The 25,088-nt window shown below is 41.3% G+C and overlaps 1 protein-coding gene across 1 annotated transcript in view; it reads right to left on the bottom strand.

Annotated features, from left to right (window-relative positions):
• Nucleotides 1-1,489: 1,489 nt before the first annotated feature.
• The window catches only part of TRMT61A (tRNA methyltransferase 61A), a 29,469-nt gene continuing 5,870 nt past the window's right edge, over nucleotides 1,490-25,088 (bottom strand). Inside the window, exons 3-4 of the mRNA XM_014957405.1 lie at nucleotides 12,153-12,419; nucleotides 1,490-2,895 (exon numbers count right to left, since the gene is read on the bottom strand). Of these exons, the coding sequence (XP_014812891.1) occupies nucleotides 2,567-2,895; nucleotides 12,153-12,419 (596 nt within the window). The 3' untranslated portion in view covers nucleotides 1,490-2,566. The remainder of the gene's footprint in view (nucleotides 2,896-12,152; nucleotides 12,420-25,088) is intronic.

The raw sequence follows: 25,088 nt of genomic DNA, 5'->3' as shown, positions 1-25,088 counted from the left end.
GCTGGCTGGTAGGGCATGGAGCACCACGGGACAAGCTGTGCTGGGCAGAGCTGTGTACTGGGGCTTGTCCACAACAACTGAGGGATCCAAGCACAGAGCAGCAATGAAAATCTGCAGCCTGACAACTTGTGACCAAATTGTGGCAGGGCAGGAAGATGTTTCGTTCCAGACTGAAGACTGAAACGTATTAAAAAGAGAAAGGAGTCTCTGCAAGTTTCCTCTGGCAGGAAAGACCCGTGTTTCTGATTTACCACTTTTGGCAGGGAATGTAGCCAGAATGTAAAACAAAGGTGATCACAAGCAGAATTAAACAGTGGGGGGTACTGGCAGCACAGTACTGTCCACACTGGATAGTGTGGGATCCTCCTTGTGACCCTGACAACAAAGCAGCAGCAGGAAGCGGTGTGGTGCTGCTGGCCATGGCTGTGACTGGCAACAAAAACACAGAAGCCCTTTTAATATTGCAAAGACAGAAATTAAATCCTTCTCCTCTTACGCAATGCTTGCCCTTCCTCAGCAGGGATCAAATCAATATGGGCCCATGCAAAGTCAATGGTTTATTTCAAGGCATTTTGAATTGGGCTTTGTAGGCAAAAAGGCATCAGCCTTGTTTCAAGCTCCATGAAGATACATCCGTATTTCCATTCCATGTCTATTTGTAGGACAGAAACACAACTGTGTTCCTCTTTAATCCTGTTTTAATGTTACACTTCTTTAGTAAAGTCTGTCAGGAAAAAAGAATCAAGCCTAGGGCTGGAATTACCCCTGGTGAAGACTGGGATCCCACTTGTTAGTGAACGAGAATCACCTTCTTCTCCGTTAAGAACAACCTTGTAGCATTAATGTTGTATTTCTCCATCCTTTCTTCTGGTTTATGTTAGTACCTCAGCCTTGCTTCTATGGCTGTGATTTAAGCCACAAACATGTGCATATGCACAGACACGTCACGATAATACAGCTACCAAACCATATGAACAGTGTTCACAGTTTTGTGCTTGCCTTTCTGGAGGACATTAACAGCAGGAGAAAGAGAACTTTCACATAATTTCTGGAGAACCGCTACAGTTGTAGGCCAACTTACATAACTGATTTAGTTCAACAGAATTGCTCTCTGCCTTTAATCTGCTCAACAGTTTATCTTTGCTGTCGTGATCGGTTGAGCTTCCTTTAAACCGTTATGGATTAGCGTTCTGCTATAACACGTTAAAAGCTTAGCTTTGTTTATTTTTGTCAAGAATGGGGGAGGGACAGCAGGTTCAAATGTTCAGGCAGTTTACAAACGGTTATTTTGATGGCAATCAATATAATCAGGTAGCGAATACAAGGCACAGCTAAACGCTTCAGAGACAGTACTAGTGGCAGGAATAAAAATATCTGTGAATTCATTAGAAAAAAAAGGAAAGAGAAAGAAGGAAAAGGAAACTTTAAAAATATCTGTGAATTCATTAGAAAAAAAAAAGGAAAGAGAAAGAAGGGAAAGGAAACTTCATAAATTTGCATTATTATTTTAATCTGTAAATACAAAATTTAATCCAGCATTCCAAAGAGTTCATCACACCCACCAGCTCTGTATGGAAAACCAAAGAGTAAATGGTCTGAAAACCTAATTAATAAAGCTGGTTGAGGATTTTACTAAGTTTGCATTGTTGTTGCAATTCGGAGACAGAAATCCTGCCAAAAGCAATGTGTCATTCAGCTGTAGACAGTACACCATAATGCACACAAACCACCAAACAAACAGAACCTCAGCCACGCCGCTCACAAAGAGGTGTTCAGGTAACACTAACCAGCTGCTCAGTGGATTTTCTGTGGATTCATCAACTATGGAAGTGGATGATCTACTCGAAGACTAGAGCACGAAGCCAGGTCCGAATTTCTACTATAAGGAAGAGCACAATATCCTATTTTAAACCAAATCCAACATTTAGCACGCTTCTTTGACCCCTGTGTAATCGAAATGATTTGCAGATGCCAGCCTGGAATGGAGTGAGAGGTTGTGCTCCTGAGCACCGCCCATAATGTGCTGTGCAGCTGAACTTTATTCCAAGGAAACACTAATTCTGTGGCCAGTTGTGCTGGCAGCCCTATGGCCTCGCAGCTTGCGTGTCGCAAATGAAGCAAGCAGGCACTTTCACATTCCTAACAGCAACACAGACGCTAGAGACGTTTTTTAAAAAAAAGTGTTTGGTGGTGCTAGAAAAAAATAAAACCACAAACCTGGGAAAGTAATTCAGAAAAGAGGAGGAAAAAATTTGCAATTTGTGTGCTGTTTGTTTTGCTTTCTTATCAGGAGGGATCTTTATTCTGCACATTCCAATGAATGGCCATTCGCTATTAATTTATCTTCTTTCTGACGGCAAGTGGAGCACCATTCCAGAGTTTCAACATTCCCTTGATGCTGCTCTGCTTAATGCTTGTGTGCTATTTAAACAAAGCATATTCCAACCAAATCTGACTATATATGGAATTCCCTGACAAGTAAAAATTTGGATGCCCTACAAAAAAGAACCATGAAAACAGAAAACAAACACATGAAACACTCCTGATGGCACACACTTGACACGTCCTAATAGAGGCTCTTGGTGGCAAAGGTCAGGTACCCAGTGTGACCCACCATCTCCCTGAGGGGCACCCCACTTTTGAACTGCACAGTTCCCTGCTGCGGATTAGCGCACAGGCTACCTTGGTTTGATGGGTTGCTGCTGTCAAAGCCAGTGCTAGAATTATCCTCAGCTGCTTTTCCAAGGTCAGGGATTTGCAAGCTAATTGTCCTCACGTTGTACACTCGGAGCAGAATTTCCAAGGTGTTAATCTCTGTGAAACCATATTCTTCCATCGCCAGGCACGTTCTTTGGACTTGCTCGATGCAGGGGGAGAAGGAGCAGATGCGGCCACCTGCAAAATGAGACAAGGAGTGGAAAAGAGGGCAAAAACCAAAATGAAGCACTTTTAATCTTTTTTTCAAATTCTCCCAGATGCCCACAGAATTACTATTATGCAGACAAAGTGAAAACATCCTTCAAGAAAATAGCCATAAGGCAACTAGGCAGGTTTAAAATGTCAGCAAAATCAAACATGGGCGAGTCTACAAGATGCTTCAGACCCTTTAAAAATTGCAACAGCAAATTCATTCATCTTCCAAATCCAGTGTTGCTCACCACATTTGTTCACGATAAAACTGTAAAAGCTGATCCCTTTACGGCAGCGACTCCTTTGGAATCACTATCCACTATTCTGGACCGAGGCACCCAACTGCAGTTGGCACCTACACAAAGCCAGAAGTCATTCTCCACACACTGTACAGAGTTGCCCTCATTAGAATATAAGCGTGCGTGCACACACACTCTGACAAAAGCTGCTGTGTTTATTCGAGAACGATGGTATGCGTGTACAGAATAAAGTCATCTCTCCAGGCCATAGATGGAGTGCTGTTAAGGCTTTACCCTTTTAGTCAAGCTGACTAGCGTGTCTCCTGAGCGTTAAGATTTACTGGATATCACATCGGGCAAGTTTACATCAAATGCTCCCAAAACTCTAGGATAGGACTTTGAAGTGATAAACTAACACTTGTCTCCTTGTCTGTGCACAGTTCAGGTTTTTGATTCTAAATATAGTGTATTAACAGGGCCCCTACAACTTTCTGTGTACTACAATGTCACCTTAAGAGCTGAGAATAGAATGATTCAGATTTACTCTGAAAAGCCACAGCCAAATCAGATCAAAGAATTATAAGGACACTGTCTGCCATAAAGCCAGGGCATGTGCTTTCACCCAGGACACAGTGTTCCACAAGGCAACTGCCCTTCCTGAAAAGCTTTTGTGCTGGGGGAAGGAACACTGGGCAATGCAGCTTCAGCTATTGTTTTACTTATTACAATTAGATGAAAATGCTTGCTGACCTGATTTGCATTCCTTTCCAGCCCTCTCCCAGGCTCATCCAGTCAAGCCTTCCAACACCAGTTGTCTAAGTAGTTAAAGAACTCGTGCAAGTGAGAGCAAAGCATCCTGCTAAAAATAGAGGCTATACTGGGACTACGTGAAGCCTGCTTTATCTCAAACTCCCCCTTTTTTTTTTCCTTTTTCGTTTCTAAAGTCACATCTCTAAAAAAAGAAAGCATCAGGTCTGAAAGCGTCACTGTAGCACTCTAGTTACTGTGCAGCAACAATGTGCTGGGTTCTGACTGGGGAAGAAGACTTTCCATGACCATTAATCCACCATGCACTAAGCAGGATTTAATTTTAGTCCTGAAATAAAGTCTCCACAGCCAGGGGTTCTTATCGTGCATCTTCAGAGCAAAGCACCCTGGACAAGTAATTCCCTGGAGTGACAATTAAAAACCAAATCTAATAATCACCTGCAAAATGAATGCCGGTATGTGTCTTTATTAACCAACTCTGTTGATGCCAATATAATTGCACACCAAGTCCGCTAACTCCCATGAAATTAGATTTATATGTTCATCAGGGTGGCCAGAGCTACCAAAATGACTCTGAAGCAGACAGCTCATCTTTCTGGCCAAAACAGTACACACTTCTACCACGTCTGTAGACGTAAAAGAGAAAAGCTCAGGAAGAAATTTCTCTTACATAATTAGAAAGCTACTATTATGCACATATGTTATGAAGAAAAATGTTATATTCTTCTTGTGTAGGGAACTGAACAAATGTCAAACTTAGCTAAATGTCAGTTCACAATAACTCTTTGTCTGCAAAGCAAGAATTTGCAGAGAGACCAGAGCCTTACTACTATTTCATTCAGGCTTTTTGGTCTTGGTGTTTTATATGTTGCAATTAAAAAAAAAAAAAAAAGGGAAATATATTTACATTTACAGTAAGACTGTTCTTATTTTTTTCTGACTACAAGGGTTTCAAGATATGTTTAGGCTTTCAAATTCACATGCTCTAGATTTACAGTCCAAAACCCAGAAGCCTGCGCACAGCTGTTGCCATACATGCCGCAGAGCCGCCTACGGTTCTTGTCAAGCCTTCAATTAAAGGCAGAGCACCCTTCCTTTTGCCCGGGGACGATCAGCTGAGCGCAGCGTGTCAACACCAAACTTGGTGATGATTTATCAAGCTGCCTCCTTGCAGAGAGGGCTGCTTGGGGATGGAGGGTTAGAGAAAACGGGCTTTCAGGCCGCTTTGTAGGGAAGAAAGCTCTTGCTTGTGATAGCTAATATCCAGAGGGGAAGCGCAAAAAAAATAATGTTACTTTACTAACTGCACTGCTGGGAGCTTCTCAGGTATGAAGAGTGAGAAAACAATGTAATAGCTGGTATTTCATATAACTAAGAGCATCCAGTGGGTTTTAGCGTTCTGCCAATTTCACTTTTTCCCTTTCCTAGCTATTGTTCTGGTTATTATTATACATCCCTCCCAAATAAATATACCCACAACTACCTTTGAAGCAAACCCACCAACCATCTGTCTTTATGGATCCTAACAAGTGGGAGAGGGGTCTCCTCTGCTTTTGCAGGATGGATTTGACTTACAGGCTGGACTGGTTTGATTGAGCAGATATTAAGAGAACATTGGAAAGCTACAACTAGCAGGAGGTTGGAAGGCAAAAATGAAACTGCTGTTCCAGGCTGCGAGAGGCTATCTAAAATAAAACAATTTGGGAAGCTTCAATTGCCATGGTTTGCTTAGACCAGCAAAAAAACAAGTGGACTCTGAGCAGCAGAAAACCAGCACTCAGAAGGACATGCTCTTCTGTTCTTAGAGCAGAGATGCCATCATCTTCAACAGCCCAGATGCTTCTGAGTTCTCTACACTGTGGGCTGCCCCCTGTACCCCCACTGGATTACCAGCTAGGCAACACCCCTTCTGTCACAACCACCGAACAGATATAAATCTAGATTTCAGCATTCACAATTCTCAGATTCTCTAAGAGCCCTCTTGTCCTTTAGACATCAAGAGGCATTTAGGGCTTAAGGGACTTGAATATGCATCGCTTTGTCTTGCCATGCCAGGGATTCCTTAGTGAATGAAGAAAAGACACGTACTCCCTCCCTCTCCCCTCTCCCCTGGCTGGGGCACACTGCTCTGTCTGTGGATCACAAAGGGGTGGACTAGTCCAAAGAGAGTGAAAACAACTGAACGGAAACTTTTTAGTACACACTGAGTTTGTGTTCTTTCAGAGCTCCCCTTTAAGGAAAGCTACCGTTCCTAAATTTGGTTAATGAGATCTGTGTGTCATCATAAATTGATATAGTAATTATCTGAGATTAATCCTGTTCACATTGGGAAGCTGTGTGAGCTTTTTGATCTGAAGAGCTGTCTAAAAATGTGTTTATTCATGTATAATGCATCTGACAAGTGCTACAGTTGAGGAGAAGAGAATAATGAGACTGTATGAAAGACTTAAATTTTTTTTCTACCCTCAATTTTACAGGGAGCAAGTTAGTTTGAAACATTTAATGGAGAGGTTAAATCTCCTGAACTCGTTGGCTGGAACAAACCCACACAGTCCTGGCAGTCACTGGAACCAGCAACAGGGTCAAGAGAATACAAAAACTGAAGTACAATTCAGACTGGAATGATTAGAAAAGAGAGCTTAAGGGAAGGGGGAAATAAAAGAGATTTGCATCCACATAGCACTGTACATTTTAACAGACAGTATCTAATTAGTAATCAAGGGACACACCCTTGCATTTTTACAAAAGGTCAGTGCCTTGAAAGTTGTTCCTTCTTCAAGTGCAGTTCCTGGTACCTTCCTGTGCAATCCCAACACACGATTTTGTTTCTGGTTTGTCTGAGCAAGGGCTCACACCTCTACCAGTTCTATTTAGCTAATAGCTGCATTAGGCTTCAGGTATGGAAAATCTGGCAGTGCTACTCAGTTGACAAGGACTCCTGGACACGCTTACGATACAGAAACTGTGTCCAAGTTACGTGCTCTCACTTCTGTAGGTTATAGTATGTGTCACAACTGCTCCGACAGGCTTTGTCATCATCCAAATATTATTCAGAAGATGCAAAAAGAACATATGTAGTGCAGCACCATTAAGTTCCGGGGAAAAGAGCCTGTAATTTTAGAAGTAATTCTGTGATGTAAAGCATACAGCACAGCATTTTTATCTCCAGCAAAAGAACACAGCTCTGGGTTTTGGAACGTCAGTACACTGTCATCATTGGAAGATTACGTTACAAAAATCTCCTGGAAGAAAAAAAATCGCATAGGCATTATCATTATGCATGGGTGAGGCAGGAGAGTCACAGAGCAGCATCACCGTGGCATTTACTCTGTGCTAGTAGGACACTAAAAATATTGCCTCTGTAAAAGGGGACAGAACGTCCTTTAAGTGAGTGTGCTCGTGGGCGATTTGATGTCGCTTCCCTGACAAGTGAAATTAGAGGATTCAACTGTTGGAAGAAATTAAAGGATGTTTCTTGATTCAAAAAAGAAAAATTTCTCCAAATCACTTGCCAGCTCATTAATAGGAGCTTGATGTGATTTTCTGCAAATGTGACCTTAACCTCTACATTTGTAGGTACCTCCTTCATAAGGAACTTATTTCTCCTCACTGTCACAGGCTGGCAAAAAGCATGCAACAAGGAAATGAAAAAATCCACACTGGCTCCAAATTGGGGAAGAAAACCTAACAACTTCTTTTAAGGATCCTTTCATCCCAAACACGTTCCTACAGACTGTGTGAAAGCCAATAGCTTCAGCCAGCATTCCACAGCAATGGATGACGATGCAGGAATACTCTGCTTGACTCTTGGCACGTGATGGAATCACTTTTATTTTATTTATTTTATATCGTGTGCACCTGATCTACCAATCCCTGACAGAGCACAGCCAGGTAAATGCCCTCAAATGGGATACAACTACTGAGGCTCGCGCAGCAAACAGCCAGTGCTTGGGAACCAGAGGAAGCTGCTTTGTGGGTTAGCACCCAGTCTTAGATCCTACTGGAGCAGCTTTGCAGTAGACCAGATGGCCCCTCAATGCCAAGAGGATCTGCTTCAATTTAAAGTTATTTTGTGGACCTTTAACCTCACCTTGAGTTAGCTCTCCTTTGAATCAAAGCAGGTACCACACTAAGCAAAGGCTGGTGTTGACATTTTAGCAAACACGTATTGCTTCATCCATTTATTCCAAAATAACCTCCTGGGGACATGAGAAGCCTTGATATCGACTTGAGTACCACCTGCATGGGTGGAAGACAACAGCACACTAGACTGTCAGGCTCCACTTCCTGCCCTAACATATTCCCTGTGCGTTCCTGAGGTAGCCTGAGCCCACACAACATCAGCCTTGATGTCACTGACCTCTTCTCAGCGTGATTCAGCCTGGGGTACTCCCACACCAGACACCACAGGGGTGGGACTTGTGGCCAGGGATTTCAGCTGCTCCTCAAAGCCACACCTGGGTGGTTTAAAAAAGAGACCGTGATTAACCTCTGGGGCTCAAGAAAAAGAGCCAGTGAGACTTTCCGCATGGACGTGGTATTCCCTGAAAGCTCAGAAGAGGAGGGAGGCAAGCCCAAATGAAAACTGAAACCAGCTAAACCAGGCAATGCCTTACCTGCACCACCTGCTACTGGGAGGATGAGATACTATTTATTCTCTTATAAAGCATCTGTACTAACCAAACCTGGCAGGTTAGAAGAACAATCGATGGCTATGCTAAGGGGAAAAAACACAGACAAGACCTGTTTTAAGTTCACTGTGTACAAACAAAACAAATGTAAGACTTTGGAAAGGATAACCAACTACTACTACAAAGAGCAAAATACTGCTGAAGGGCTTCTGTGATGGCAGGAAATGCAGACACCCAAAAAGGGCAATGTTCAGAGGGAACTTCTCCTGCAGAGTTTTGGGAGGAAACCTGACAGCACCATGTTACCTGATTCAAGTGATATCTCAAGGACCACAGTTTGACAAACTCATAATTTAGGGGCTTTATGACGCTCAAGAGGGCTTGGCAAGTCTGAATTGAAGAGTAAAATCTTTAAAAGAAAGAAAGGAAATAAAGGAGGGGTGGTTTTAAAAATTTTGTAACTCAGACTGTTAATCTAAACACCACCAAGGACAAATTTATAATGCAAGAGGCCAATACAACCTAATTTTTCGATGTCCCTACCTGAAAATTTAAAATCTGTATGAAAATTGTACAAATGGGTTTCTGCCTCATCTTCCACAGCCTTGGAAGAAATAGACAATATTTATGAGAGTAGAGTAGGTGGGTGCAGAATTATATTAAAAGCATTACAGTATTCAGCTATGAGATGACTGTGAGTCAAAAGTTTCAGGGCATTTAAGAACTGCAGAACATTAAGGATATTTTTATTACCTCAAAATTTTTACATGTTCTTAATTTTTAAAAATTTAGCCTGAAGAGATCAACAGCAAGTTTGCAAAAACCACCAAGGTCAGGTATTGGGAACAGCAGCTATGACTACAGAAAAGCATTAATCAGCAGATGCTGCAAAAGCAAAACAGTGCAGGTCTGGAAACGAAAGCAAGTTCTGCAGTGCAGCAGTGCCCAAGAGATATTACAAGCAGCATTTCTGCTGAAAGCGTGACTGGTGAAATTAGCACAGGAGGATGCAGCTGAGATGCAAGCCTGAACGTCGGCAGAGGACATCACCAGAGAACATGAACCTTCTAGTCACAAACCTACCGTGCCATTTTAGTCTTTTAGCTCTTCAGACGTTGACAGTGCTTTAAATGGGAAGCCAAGCTACTCTAAGTAGTGTATTTAGAGCATACTGCAAGGCATAACGCGAGTGATAAACGTACTCTGTACAGGGGACCATTAACACTCAGCTTCTAGGAGCTGCAACTATTCAGGAGCTTGAGCTTAAGTAGGAGAGAAAACACTGATTTGATAAGGTTTTGTTAAGAACTCCCTCTTACATACTGTCTTGGCTGAACTCTCTGTAATGAATATTGTGGTTTTAAAGAGGAGGCTAGATGATGGTATATATTGAATTAGCTTAGATCTTTATTTCATTCAAAGTACCTTAAGACTTCAGGGAATAAATTACCACTATCTGGCAGTACAGCTGCGATATTTGCATGGTACATCACAATAAACCCTGCAGTGTGAATGGTTCAAATGTGACTCTGTCCAGATGTGAGAGGGAGGGCGTGGAGGGAAAAGAGTGTAACGACTCATTTTCTCCGGTTACGCTTTATCACTGCACTACCGCTTGGAACGGCGCTGAACACCAGCAGTATGTGCACAGAGTGTTCTACTGCAGAAGGGCTTTAACTATTTGAAAACAAAACAAAGGAGCACTATAAAGTTATCTGCCTGCGGTAGGGAAAGGGAAGCAGTAACAGATACCCTTCTATCGTATTTCAGATTTTACAGCAGTTAAAAAAAAAAAAACCCAACCACAACAAAACTCCCCACATGATTTGGAATAAAACAGAAACGTGTGTAAGTTTGTACCTGTTACTACTGCAATCAATTATATTTCATATGAAAAGGAAAAACGCCTTCTTTTTTTTATATGCAAAATAAAAAAGATGCCCCCAGCTCAGTCAGGTACTATGAAATTCAAAAAATGGGCCTTAGACCAATGCCAGATCTCAGATGCTGGTGGCTGTTTGCAGCAAAAACTGCAGCGAGGACCCACAACTTCACCTTTTGACTGGTACATGAAGTGCACGATGCCACTTCACAAACACAGAAATGTGGGATTTTAAAGCATTTTTTATATTGCCTAAGCAGATGTAACCTCATAGCAGAACACAGAAAAGTATAGACAGATGGCATGGCCAGTTTGGGACTGTAATACCTTTCCTAGGATTCCAAATGCTGGAGTGAGACAAGGATTCAAAACTTGGAACTGTTCAAGTGGCTCTGCTTAGTATTCTAAACATGCACCACTTAAATAATTCAAATTGGACTGCGCAATGCAGCGCCTTCTAAGCTGGGAAGTCAGCTGAGTGTTGTGCTCACTAGATTAGATAATTTGAGCATGGGAAGGGCATCGGATAGTGCAACGAACATTATTTTTTTCCCAGGACACACTGGAAAGCAGCTTCATGTTGAGCTGTAACCCTTGCAGGTACAGAGTGCTAACAAGTCTCCATTTATTCACTTTTTAAAGAAGGTATGTGTTACACAGCTTTCTAAAAGATTTTCTGTAGTAGTTGAGGTAGCCTGACAGCTGGGTCGGTCCTGACTGAGCAAGGTTAACACACATCCAGTGACCTTTAAGAACAAACTCATAGCCTGTGATTTCAAGAAGACCTAGCAATTCACTTCAAGTCAAGCCCGTGATTATAGATTTTAACAAGGAACCGGGCCTTGGCACATAATCAAGTTTTACTGAGGTCATGTCCCAGCATAGGTACTGTTCAGCACTCCATGCTCTCTTGATTAGAAAAGTCACTTTTGTAGATGGAAGTGATCTTGGCACACATCAGTTCAGATCCACACTAGTACAGTTACACTAGTATAGCACTCATTAGGGGGAAACCTATTCCAGGCTAAAAAAATGATTTATTCACAGAAGCTTATTTTTCAACAGAGAAAAGATTTATAATGAACGAATGAATGAGATTTATAATGAAATCCAAACCTCAACAGCAGTTCTCACTTGCTGTCACAATCCTGGAATAACTGGCATAAGCTAGAACAGCTTTTATGTCCCATTCCCACTGCAACCAATGGCAAACTTCTCATTAGCTCCAACAGCAGAGATTTAAGGCAGAAACTGGAAAGCATATTTAAGTATAACCACATTTTCTTTAACATTACTGATGGAGTGCTCTGTTAAATAGGTCCAAATCTGTAATGATTGATGTGGAGCATGTCTGAAGACCTTTTATACAAACACCTTTCCACCAAATTGTCAAAGAGATCTACTTTCAGCATTTATTGTTACTGCTGCCTCCCACACATCTCAGATCTAGCAGAATGCACTTGACAAAGATTCAAAGGGTTTTTTATAAACTGCCCATACTAATTGTAGCAGCTAGCACAGGCCTGGAAGAAAAAGTTGTTCTTTTCCTTTCATATCTTCTGCTGTAAATTGAAGACCTCTTTTGAGGGTTTTTCAGCGTTAGACTTTGACATTTGAGAAGAGTTATCACACAATGGAAGTGAGCAGATCTAGCATTTGGCCCAAAGGCAGAAATGTTGCATGCACAGGGCTTCTGAACAGAAAGAGATTAAGTGCAGTTACCTTCAGCTTTTAACGCTGACTTTGCGTGTCCTATGGCTTCCCATGGAGACGGAATATCTAGGAACACGGCGTCTGCGATGTTTGAGACACCAAACCCATTTTTGCAGACATCCTGGTTGGTCACGGTGACCAGATGCTCCACCCCATGCTCCCGAAACTCCTCCCTGGCCTTCTCTGCCCGCTGTTGGTGGAACTCCACTGTGTACAGGTGCCCTGTGGGAGCCACGGTCCTGATGAGAGCATGGGAAAGGGATCCACTGCCCGTACCTAGAAAAGAAAAACACATCCTGAAATGCCTTTTGCAAGTGCTAAACATTATAACAAAGGTCTTCTCCATTACTCCTCCTTCTTGGACACTTAGTCAAAACCCAAATGAAGAGAAACCATTTAACTAGTGAGAGAACAGTCCTTCCTTCACAAGGAGAGAGGGTCTAAATGACCTAGGAAACGGAGTCCTCAAAGCATTAATTAAAAATGTGGCAAATTCGGGACCTGTCCCTTCTCCCTGTAGTAGAAAAATAATGCCAAGGGTCAGCTATAGCTCTAACAAGTGCCATAAAACACAAGGAAGTAAATGCAACAGGAGAAATTCAGTGAAATTAACCAGAGAGGGTTTTTTTCAAAGTGTGAGACTCTTCTAGGGTGAAAAGAGATGAAGGCAAGGGTCCATGCTTGAAAATCCTACTGATATCCATGCAAACAAATGGCCTTTGGGATATGGAGTCTATTTTGCCCAGGCCTCTTAAGAGACACTGGCCATCCTCAGCTCCCACTGATGTTACCCAAAACTAAGGCCTCTGGGCTCTTCACAGTCACACTGACCAAACAACCCCATTTCACAAGTGACTTACACGCCTACACAATCTCAGCACAGCCTAATGAGATCCATCACATGCCTGAAATTGTATGTAAGTACAATTACCACATACAACCGGGAACTAACTATTAAGACGCTGATTTTTTTCCCTTGCTTTAGTTTCATAATTTAGGAAACTTATTTTAAATAATCCATTGGCATATTAAATAGATGAATGACTAATAACCAACATTTTCACTGAAGAAAACAGCCATATACCAATTCACGTTGCAAATTACTCACTCATGTGGCATTTAACAGAATAAGCCCCCCCAAACTCAAAACCCCACAGCAACCCCAAATTATCTGTGTTTATTGATTTATAGTTCTGTACTTGGAACACATTTCTCCTGTAGAAAGAAAATCTATTTCTAGCTATCTTCAGTGACTGTTCAGGCTAAATTTCAGCCTGAAGCAAGTTCTTTCAACCAACATAAATCTTAAAAAACTTATAAAGGACAGAACCTGAGGTACAGCAGTGGTGGAGAAAGCTCAGAAACTAGTAGAAAAGAAATTAATTAGGGGACACAGGAGCTGGTACAAGCTGCTTAATTGGAGCAATACTTTCTATAACTGAACAGGAAGTCAGAGTTTACTGAGGGATCCAAGGTTCTTGCCCTCTAGTCACATAAGGGGAGAAACATTGTCGTGGCACTGTATTTAATCCGACAGCTCTGAAAGGGGAGCCATTCAGACTGTAAACACAGCTCAGGGCCCACGTTTGCCACCGACTTCACTGGGGAAATCAGCACTGCTCCTCTGCTTCCCCCTGAGAGGGCTCTGACCCCAAGGGGCAGGCTAGCACCCTCCCCCCAGCTTTAATGGGGCAGATCAGAGAGGGAGGGAGGACCTACAGATTTTAGCATTGGCCTCAGAGGGGTCCAAGGGACCAGAGAAACTGTGACACGCAAATTTGTTTCAAGTGAAAATCCATGCATTCATGCCAGTATTATAATAAAGGCAAAAGACATGCATACATGAAAAACCACCTGTAGGCTTTAAATGTCCACAACCTTTTTCCTGGTCAAAAGGAATAATGGTAGCACAGTAGCCACGTGGTTGTAAAAACTCAAAAATATATGTACATAGCAAAGAAACAGCATTTCATTGATCTTTTTTTTTTTTTTTTTATGACAAGAGCAGGGAACTATTGTTCACACGATGCTAAAAATGACTGAAATTCTGCCTTTACATTTCATGCCAGAAGGCAGCATTGCACAACTGAGAACTTTTGCAAACTGACAGAATTTAATTATTTTACCTCTCAAATGGGTAATGCTGCACACTTTCTGCATCCTTCTCTGCTAATCTAAAGGAGTGAACAGAAGGCCTGTCAGCACAGCTGGGCGATAAGCAGAAGAGAGAGGCAGCTTGTGCATGTATCCAGTTTCCTTGTTCATATTCTTTTACATTTTTAATCACTTTGCTTTTAAATCTGATCTTAAAAACACCACAGAAGATACAGTTTGTCTCCATCCTAGGAAAACCCATTAATATTTTTTGGCTTATCTTCTGGCACTCTTTTTTTTATTCACAAACACTCCAAGCCAAATCCTGAACAAGACCCAGGATGTTGGAAGTCACTATTACAGACGGAGCTTTTGTTAAGCAAGGTTGCCAGGAATTATTTAGTGTTGACTGGCTACCACAAACATGAGCACAATACATACGTATCACGTTTTAACATATCGAATTCTATCACACTAACATCATTAATGAGAGTATTTCTGAAGATGCTGCCTGCCTCCTCCAAGAGTTTGTCTCCATCCTAGGAAAACCCATTAATATTTTTTGGCTTATCTTCTGGCACTCTTTTTTTTATTCACAAACACTCCAAGCCAAATCCTGAACAAGACCCAGGATGTTGGAAGTCACTATTACAGACGGAGCTTTTGTTAAGCAAGGTTGCCAGGAATTATTTAGTGTTGACTGGCTACCACAAACATGAGCACAATACATACGTATCACGTTTTAACATATCGAATTCTATCACACTAACATCACTAATGAGAGTATTTCTGAAGATGCTGCCTGCCTCCTCCAAGACAACACTCTCAAAACTGCAGGAAACAAAGAAGATGGTTATGAATCGCCTTCTGTTGTAAAATCTCTCCTTGAAGAGGTGACAGATTCTCAACCCAGTCCTGTGAAATGATGACGACCCTCAACTGTCACTTGCCTGACAGTTCAGCATGCTTGACATGATTCATTAAGAATATGAGGGTCTGGCAGTTCAGCGTGAGTCCAGGCTCAACACAACCCCTAAAGCCCAGTCAGCACCGTCTACAGAAGGCAGGGTTCAACCCTATGTTTCTCTGATGTTGTAGAAGGAGAACTGAATGTTTATATTCACCTTCTCCCCTGCAAATCTGCAACGTTCAACCTGTGAGTCCTCCCACCACCTTCTCTATTCCTTTTCAATTTCTCTCTGTTCTTCTTTCAAAATCACAACTGAAAAAGAGCAGGATTCAGCAAAATGTGACTCAAAGAGTCTTAGGTACCATTTGGGAATAAGTCCTAGTCAGGTTGAGGTTTCCTTGAGAGATGAAAGGCATCCTTAGCTAAGACAGAATCAGTCAGGGAAGCAGCAAAATGCAAGAAGCACTACCGAAACATGAACTAGAAATGCTACCAAACCTGAAATATCGTAGCTGAATTACCGGCATACAAATGAACCAAAAACCTCAATGCCCAAAATTAACATTTTCTATCAGAAGAGGCAAGCTAAGAACCAGATGGCCTTCAACAGATTTTCATTCTTATACAGGTGCAGTGAAATGCCTATGTTCCTCATTTGGCCTAGAAAGCAGGTGTTAAGATGATTTCTAGCACAAATACAGCTTATAATTCTTACACCAAGATACTTGCCTTTCTGACAGCTTCCACTATAAATAGCCTTAGAAACTGTTTGCTCTCTACCACAGGACAATGCCCATTTAACTAGAGCGTATTAATCATGAATAGATGCTACAGAAGAGACGTAAAACGATGATAATTCAAACTGTACTGCAGACATTGTTAACACCACAGCTGCTGCTTTAGAGCTTGCTCAGGTGAGCACTTGGGTCATTGCTAATGCCTTTGGAAAATACGATGTTCTTTTACATTGACTATTCTGTGATCTTAAACATCTTAGTCAAAAAGCAGACATCTGCATTGCAGGCATTTAATGACACACTGCAAGGTCCCCAATATGCCATACTCAAAGCTCAAAATCTGAGGAGGAGGCAGCGTGTAGAGGTCACCATGTAGACTGGGAAAGTGGTCCATCTCAGTCGAAAGGCATGAATTCAGGTCCTGGGTCAAAACCACACAAGTTAGGTGGCAAAGGGCGCTGCAGACTGATGTAATATCCTTTCCTTCTTTTTGGGCTCAAGCACACTTGGTTCTTTGATACATTTAAGCTCAGGGGAGTGTTTCTGCCCTCTCCCAAGACAAGGAAAACACTGTAGTTTTAGAAGGATTTCAATCCTAACAAGTGGACACCTAGATGAAACACTACTCAGCACCTACTGATACCTCCTCCTGATTTGTAGATGCGAAAGTATTGATCAGATGAACTCCTCGATCATTCCCCTGACCTCAAACAGATCTGTTCTTCTCACTCTCTGCTTATTCAGGTGACAGGTTTTCCACAGAGAAGCCTCCACACACCTCAGCCATCTTGAGACAATGTCCATGTTAAGATCATTTCTCATAGTACTTGACTGATAATTGAATAAGAGTACATTTTTACACTCTTCTGTTTAGTCTGGTTTTACTTACTGCAAAGGGCATTTGTCTAACCTCCTGGAATCCCACCCATGCTATAAACATAAGTGACCTGATTCTGTGTTCCACTAGATTTCCTCATTGCAGGCTAACGCTTGGCTTAACTTCCCTAAAAACTTCTCATCATGGCTGCTGCTTTTTAAATAAAGAACTATAAATTGTGATTTAGGACCTATAGATGTTTACAGCTATGCATAAGAAAAAGCATTTTGCAATAAAGCTAAAAAAGCTCTTAGGTGCATACTTACTGCGTGGAAACAGGAAAAGTGAAAAGTATGGAGAGTACTATTTAATGTTCTGTCTCTACAATATCTAGGAACGTTTTAATAGAACTGAATTTGGCTACCTAAGATACTCTAAAATGAGTAAATACAACAAAACAATGAGTGTTGCTGTATTTGTCTCCTAGCTACGCCACTCAGACCTAGCAAATAGTGAGACAGGTCACGAGTCTGCCATGAGAACGGAAGGAGCCTCAAAACCAAAGGAAAATTAATCTTGAGACAGAGCTAACAACTCCACAGCTACTATCTGTCAAGAAACACTGAACAGACGAAGACTGCTCACTGCACATGACAAATTTATGTAACTGGATAACCATTAATGATTTTTAGCTAAGATATGAAGAGATAAAAAGCATCTCATGGAAACTAACCCAAAGATCTTACTGAGAAGGTAGTCAAGGGTGCAAATCATGGTGGCAGAGGTGAGACACAGCAAGAGCAGGGGCAAAGAGAGGCAGGAGGAGAGAGAGGGAGAGTTTCAAGGAGATGAGCTGGTGGCTGAAAGAGGAAACTGCACATCAAGAAGCTCCCTTTACAGAAGATTCAGTCCTTCTCCTGCCTATCTGTTGTGGCCACCATGCCAAAATAGGCACTTCTGGCAGCAGACTGGAGAGAGGGGCACTGCTCACTAACCAGGAATGGGAATGTAAAGACTGAATTTTTCCTTAGAGATTGAAGAGTCAGAGTTCTTTAGGGAGGGATCTTCTGCAGAATGGATATAATAGTGTTAAGTTCAGAGCTGCCTGAGAAATGCGCTTGGTGGTCAACTGAAATGGTAAGATGAAAGTGAGTCCAGAAAGTCTGGAAACAAATGCTTCAGGGTATGAACAGCATTCCTCATCAGCTGCAGGTCAGCCACAAGTCTGAATAAATTAGAGTGATGCCTCATGTGGCCACAATTCTGGTTCAGTCCTTTGGTGTGTCAAGAGAATACTATGCTCTCTGACATTTGTACTGATGAGGCCTTTCTTACACTTCAAAAGGAGCTATGCCAGGATTGGGTTTTTGCATCTTCTCTCACTCTAACCTGACAGCTGTTAGGAGGTAGGTAAGGGAGACATTATAAAAACATGGACTTAATTAGTATGAGTACATTCCAAAATCAGATAAATACTTACAAACTTTGGTGTGTTCTTTACATTAGAGGTGCAAACAGTTTACATATAGTTATGTCGCAAAAATTACAAAGACATGAGCAGAATTTGTCAAAAAGTCTAAGCACTTCAGAAGAGTCATCAGTCTACAGCTGACTTGCTGGGACTCCACAATAAACTATTAATCATTTATTAAGTAGCCATTAATCATTAAGTCCTCATGAATTTTTTATGAGTGTACTCTTAACAAAATCTATACCCAGGCTGTGAGTTTGAAAATTTCATAATTGTTTTTGAGAAGCTCTACTGTAAGACTGGCTGGCAGCTCTCGTTACTCCTCCACAGAGAAACCATGAAGGCCCAGAATACTGTTCTGTCTCCAGAAATGCAGTCTGTGGGCTCAGAAACTCATTGCTGTGTGGCAATGAACAGGGTTTAGCAATTTTTAATTTGGGATTTAGCTGAAGGGAAACAAAAAATCCAATTAACGTTTTTGCTCATGTGAGTCTGCTTTTGCTGAATGCTGAAGGATCACTGGGATGGTGGTTAGAATACTTTTGACTAAATTACGTTTTGTCTAAATACTGTGCTCCACCAAAGCCAAATTATTTGTGAGATTTATCAGATTAAATGAGGTTTCACAGTGCTGTACTACATTCCCTAAGTAATTCCAAGGGTTAGCACAGACACTTTTTTAGGTCTCACCAGGGAGAGAGGATAGTAAAAAAGCCTCAATACGTGGTGATTGGAAAGAATAAAAAAAAAAAAAGGCCCCTGAGAGGGCTCTGACCCCAAGGGGCAGGCTAGCACCCTCCCCCCAGCTTTAATGGGGCAGATCAGAGAGGGAGGGAGGACCTACAGATTTTAGCATTGGCCTCAGAGGGGTCCAAGGGACCAGAGAAACTGTGACACGCAAATTTGTTTCAAGTGAAAATCCATGCATTCATGCCAGTATTATAATAAAGGCAAAAGACATGCATACATGGAAAACCACCTGTAGGCTTTAAATGTCCACAACCTTTTTCCTGGTCAAAAGGAATAATGGTAGCACAGTAGCCACGTGGTTGTAAAAACTCAAAAATATATGTACATAGCAAAGAAACAGCATTTCATTGATTTTTTTTTTTTTTTTTTTATGACAAGAGCAGGGAACTATTGTTCACACGATGCTAAAAATGACTGAAATTCTGCCTTTACATTTCATGCCAGAAGGCAGCATTGCACAACTGAGAACTTTTGCAAACTGACAGAATTTAATTATTTTACCTCTCAAATGGGTAATGCTGCACACTTTCTACATCCTTCTCTGCTAATCTAAAGGAGTGAACAGAAGGCCTGTCAGCACAGCTGGGCGATAAGCAGAAGAGAGAGGCAGCTTGTGCATGTATCCAGTTTCCTTGTTCATATTCTTTTACATTTTTAATCACTTTGCTTTTAAATCTGATCTTAAAAACACCACAGAAGATACAGTTTGTCTCCATCCTAGGAAAACCCATTAAGATTTTTTGGCTTGTCTTCTGGCACTCTTTTTTTTTATTCACAAACACTCCGAGCCAAATCCTGAACAAGACCCAGGATGTTGGAAGTCACTATTACAGACAGAGCTTTTGTTAAGCAAGGTTGCCAGGAATTATTTAGTGTTGACTGGCTACTGCAAACATGAGCACAATACATACGTATCACGTTTTAACATATCGAATTCTATCACACTAACATCATTAATGAGAGTATTTCTGAAGATGCTGCCTGCCTCCTCCAAGACAACACTCTCAAAACTGCAGGAAACAAAAGAAGATGGTTATGAATCGCCTTCTGTTGTAAAATCTCTCCTTGAAGAGGTGACAGATTCTCAACCCAGTCCTGTGAAATGATGACGACCCTCAACTGTCACATGCCTGACAGTTCAGCACGCTTGACGTGATTCATTAAGAATATGAGGGTCTGGCAGTTCAGCGTGAGTCCAGGCTCAACACAACCCCTAAAGCCCAGTCAGCACCGTCTACAGAAGGCAGGGTTCAACCCTATGTTTCTCTGATGTTGTAGAAGGAGAACTGAATGTTTATATTCACCTTCTCCCCTGCAAATCTGCAACGTTCAACCTGTGAGTCCTCCCACCACCTTCTCTATTCCTTTTCAATTTCTCTCTGTTCTTCTTTCAAAATCACAACTGAAAAAGAGCAGGATTCAGCAAAATGTGACTCAAAGAGTCTTAGGTACCATTTGGGAATAAGTCCTAGTCAGGTTGAGGTTTCCTTGAGAGATGAAAGGCATCCTTAGCTAAGACAGAATCAGTCAGGGAAGCAGCAAAATGCAAGAAGCACTACCGAAACATGAACTAGAAATGCTACCAAACCTGAAATATCGTAGCTGAATTACCGGCATACAAATGAACCAAAAACCTCAATGCCCAAAATTAACATTTTCTATCAGAAGAGGCAAGCTAAGAACCAGATGGCCTTCAACAGATTTTCATTCTTATACAGGTGCAGTGAAATGCCTATGTTCCTCATTTGGCCTAGAAAGCAGGTGTTAAGATGATTTCTAGCACAAATACAGCTTATAATTCTTACACCAAGATACTTGCCTTTCTGACAGCTTCCACTATAAATAGCCTTAGAAACTGTTTGCTCTCTACCACAGGACAATGCCCATTTAACTAGAGCGTATTAATCATGAATAGATGCTACAGAAGAGACGTAAAACGATGATAATTCAAACTGTACTGCAGACATTGTTAACACCACAGCTGCTGCTTTAGAGCTTGCTCAGGTGAGCACTTGGGTCATTGCTAATGCCTTTGGAAAATACGATGTTCTTTTACATTGACTATTCTGTGATCTTAAACATCTTAGTCAAAAAGCAGACATCTGCATTGCAGGCATTTAATGACACACTGCAAGGTCCCCAATATGCCATACTCAAAGCTCAAAATCTGAGGAGGAGGCAGCGTGTAGAGGTCACCATGTAGACTGGGAAAGTGGTCCATCTCAGTCGAAAGGCATGAATTCAGGTCCTGGGTCAAAACCACACAAGTTAGGTGGCAAAGGGCGCTGCAGACTGATGTAATATCCTTTCCTTCTTTTTGGGCTCAAGCACACTTGGTTCTTTGATACATTTAAGCTCAGGGGAGTGTTTCTGCCCTCTCCCAAGACAAGGAAAACACTGTAGTTTTAGAAGGATTTCAATCCTAACAAGTGGACACCTAGATGAAACACTACTCAGCACCTACTGATACCTCCTCCTGATTTGTAGATGCGAAAGTATTGATCAGATGAACTCCTCGATCATTCCCCTGACCTCAAACAGATCTGTTCTTCTCACTCTCTGCTTATTCAGGTGACAGGTTTTCCACAGAGAAGCCTCCACACACCTCAGCCATCTTGAGACAATGTCCATGTTAAGATCATTTCTCATAGTACTTGACTGATAATTGAATAAGAGTACATTTTTACACTCTTCTGTTTAGTCTGGTTTTACTTACTGCAAAGGGCATTTGTCTAACCTCCTGGAATCCCACCCATGCTATAAACATAAGTGACCTGATTCTGTGTTCCACTAGATTTCCTCATTGCAGGCTAACGCTTGGCTTAACTTCCCTAAAAACTTCTCATCATGGCTGCTGCTTTTTAAATAAAGAACTATAAATTGTGATTTAGGACCTATAGATGTTTACAGCTATGCATAAGAAAAAGCATTTTGCAATAAAGCTAAAAAAGCTCTTAGGTGCATACTTACTGCGTGGAAACAGGAAAAGTGAAAAGTATGGAGAGTACTATTTAATGTTCTGTCTCTACAATATCTAGGAACGTTTTAATAGAACTGAATTTGGCTACCTAAGATACTCTAAAATGAGTAAATACAACAAAACAATGAGTGTTGCTGTATTTGTCTCCTAGCTACGCCACTCAGACCTAGCAAATAGTGAGACAGGTCACGAGTCTGCCATGAGAACGGAAGGAGCCTCAAAACCAAAGGAAAATTAATCTTGAGACAGAGCTAACAACTCCACAGCTACTATCTGTCAAGAAACGCTGAACAGACGAAGACTGCTCACTGCACATGACAAATTTATGTAACTGGATAACCATTAATGATTTTTAGCTAAGATATGAAGAGATAATAAGCATCTCATGGAAACTAACCCAAAGATCTTACTGAGAAGGTAGTCAAGGGTGCAAATCATGGTGGCAGAGGTGAGACACAGCAAGAGCAGGGGCAAAGAGAGGCAGGAGGAGAGAGAGGGAGAGTTTCAAGGAGATGAGCTGGTGGCTGAAAGAGGAAACTGCACATCAAGAAGCTCCCTTTACAGAAGATTCAGTCCTTCTCCTGCCTATCTGTTGTGGCCACCATGCCAAAATAGGCACTTCTGGCAGCAGACTGGAGAGAGGGGCACTGCTCACTAACCAGGAATGGGAATGTAAAGACTGAATTTTTCCTTAGAGATTGAAGAGTCAGAGTTCTTTAGGGAGGGATCTTCTGCAGAATGGATATAATAGTGTTAAGTTCAGAGCTGCCTGAGAAATGCGCTTGGTGGTCAACTGAAATGGTAAGATGAAAGTGAGTCCAGAAAGTCTGGAAACAAATGCTTCAGGGTATGAACAGCATTCCTCATCAGCTGCAGGTCAGCCACAAGTCTGAATAAATTAGAGTGATGCCTCATGTGGCCACAATTCTGGTTCAGTCCTTTGGTGTGTCAAGAGAATACTATGCTCTCTGACATTTGTACTGATGAGGCCTTTCTTACACTTCAAAAGGAGCTATGCCAGGATTGGGTTTTTGCATCTTCTCTCACTCTAACCTGACAGCTGTTAGGAGGTAGGTAAGGGAGACATTATAAAAACATGGACTTAATTAGTATGAGTACATTCCAAAATCAGATAAATACTTACAAACTTTGGTGTGTTCTTTACATTAGAGGTGCAAACAGTTTACATATAGTTATGTCGCAAAAATTACAAAGACATGAGCAGAATTTGTCAAAAAGTCTAAGCACTTCAGAAGAGTCATCAGTCTACAGCTGACTTGCTGGGACTCCACAATAAACTATTAATCATTTATTAAGTAGCCATTAATCATTAAGTCCTCATGAATTTTTTATGAGTGTACTCTTAACAAAATCTATACCCAGGCTGTGAGTTTGAAAATTTCATAATTGTTTTTGAGAAGCTCTACTGTAAGACTGGCTGGCAGCTCTCGTTACTCCTCCACAGAGAAACCATGAAGGCCCAGAATACTGTTCTGTCTCCAGAAATGCAGTCTGTGGGCTCAGAAACTCATTGCTGTGTGGCAATGAACAGGGTTTAGCAATTTTTAATTTGGGATTTAGCTGAAGGGAAACAAAAAATCCAATTAACGTTTTTGCTCATGTGAGTCTGCTTTTGCTGAATGCTGAAGGATCACTGGGATGGTGGTTAGAATACTTTTGACTAAATTACGTTTTGTCTAAATACTGTGCTCCACCAAAGCCAAATTATTTGTGAGATTTATCAGATTAAATGAGGTTTCACAGTGCTGTACTACATTCCCTAAGTAATTCCAAGGGTTAGCACAGACACTTTTTTAGGTCTCACCAGGGAGAGAGGATAGTAAAAAAGCCTCAATACGTTTCAGAGCTGCCTGAGAAATGCGCTTGGTGGTCAACTGAAATGGTAAGATGAAAGTGAGTCCAGAAAGTCTGGAAACAAATGCTTCAGGGTATGAACAGCATTCCTCATCAGCTGCAGGTCAGCCACAAGTCTGAATAAATTAGAGTGATGCCTCATGTGGCCACAATTCTGGTTCAGTCCTTTGGTGTGTCAAGAGAATACTATGCTCTCTGACATTTGTACTGATGAGGCCTTTCTTACACTTCAAAAGGAGCTATGCCAGGATTGGGTTTTTGCATCTTCTCTCACTCTAACCTGACAGCTGTTAGGAGGTAGGTAAGGGAGACATTATAAAAACATGGACTTAATTAGTATGAGTACATTCCAAAATCAGATAAATACTTACAAACTTTGGTGTGTTCTTTACATTAGAGGTGCAAACAGTTTACATATAGTTATGTCGCAAAAATTACAAAGACATGAGCAGAATTTGTCAAAAAGTCTAAGCACTTCAGAAGAGTCATCAGTCTACAGCTGACTTGCTGGGACTCCACAATAAACTATTAATCATTTATTAAGTAGCCATTAATCATTAAGTCCTCATGAATTTTTTATGAGTGTACTCTTAACAAAATCTATACCCAGGCTGTGAGTTTGAAAATTTCATAATTGTTTTTGAGAAGCTCTACTGTAAGACTGGCTGGCAGCTCTCGTTACTCCTCCACAGAGAAACCATGAAGGCCCAGAATACTGTTCTGTCTCCAGAAATGCAGTCTGTGGGCTCAGAAACTCATTGCTGTGTGGCAATGAACAGGGTTTAGCAATTTTTAATTTGGGATTTAGCTGAAGGGAAACAAAAAATCCAATTAACGTTTTTGCTCATGTGAGTCTGCTTTTGCTGAATGCTGAAGGATCACTGGGATGGTGGTTAGAATACTTTTGACTAAATTACGTTTTGTCTAAATACTGTGCTCCACCAAAGCCAAATTATTTGTGAGATTTATCAGATTAAATGAGGTTTCACAGTGCTGTACTACATTCCCTAAGTAATTCCAAGGGTTAGCACAGACACTTTTTTAGGTCTCACCAGGGAGAGAGGATAGTAAAAAAGCCTCAATACGTGGTGATTGGAAAGAATAAAAAAAAAAAAAAGGGTTCCACACACTTCTGTTTGGAAAAAATATCTGATCAGTTTCATATTGTTTCCAATGTACTATAAAAATGAATGTAAAGGCCTCAAAATCTGTTGTCAAATGGAGCTGTTACACTACAGGCAGTTGTAATCACTGGACTGAAAATAGTCTTGCCTGGGATGCTGACATCAAGATTAGTTTTGGAGAGTGTGG

The sequence above is a fragment of the Calidris pugnax genome, unplaced genomic scaffold (assembly GCF_001431845.1).
Source record: "Calidris pugnax isolate Ruff unplaced genomic scaffold, ASM143184v1 scaffold211, whole genome shotgun sequence".
NCBI lineage: Eukaryota > Metazoa > Chordata > Aves > Charadriiformes > Scolopacidae > Calidris > Calidris pugnax.
The sequence above is the reverse complement of the archived record's forward strand: the minus strand, read 5'-3'. Positions and strand labels throughout refer to the sequence as shown.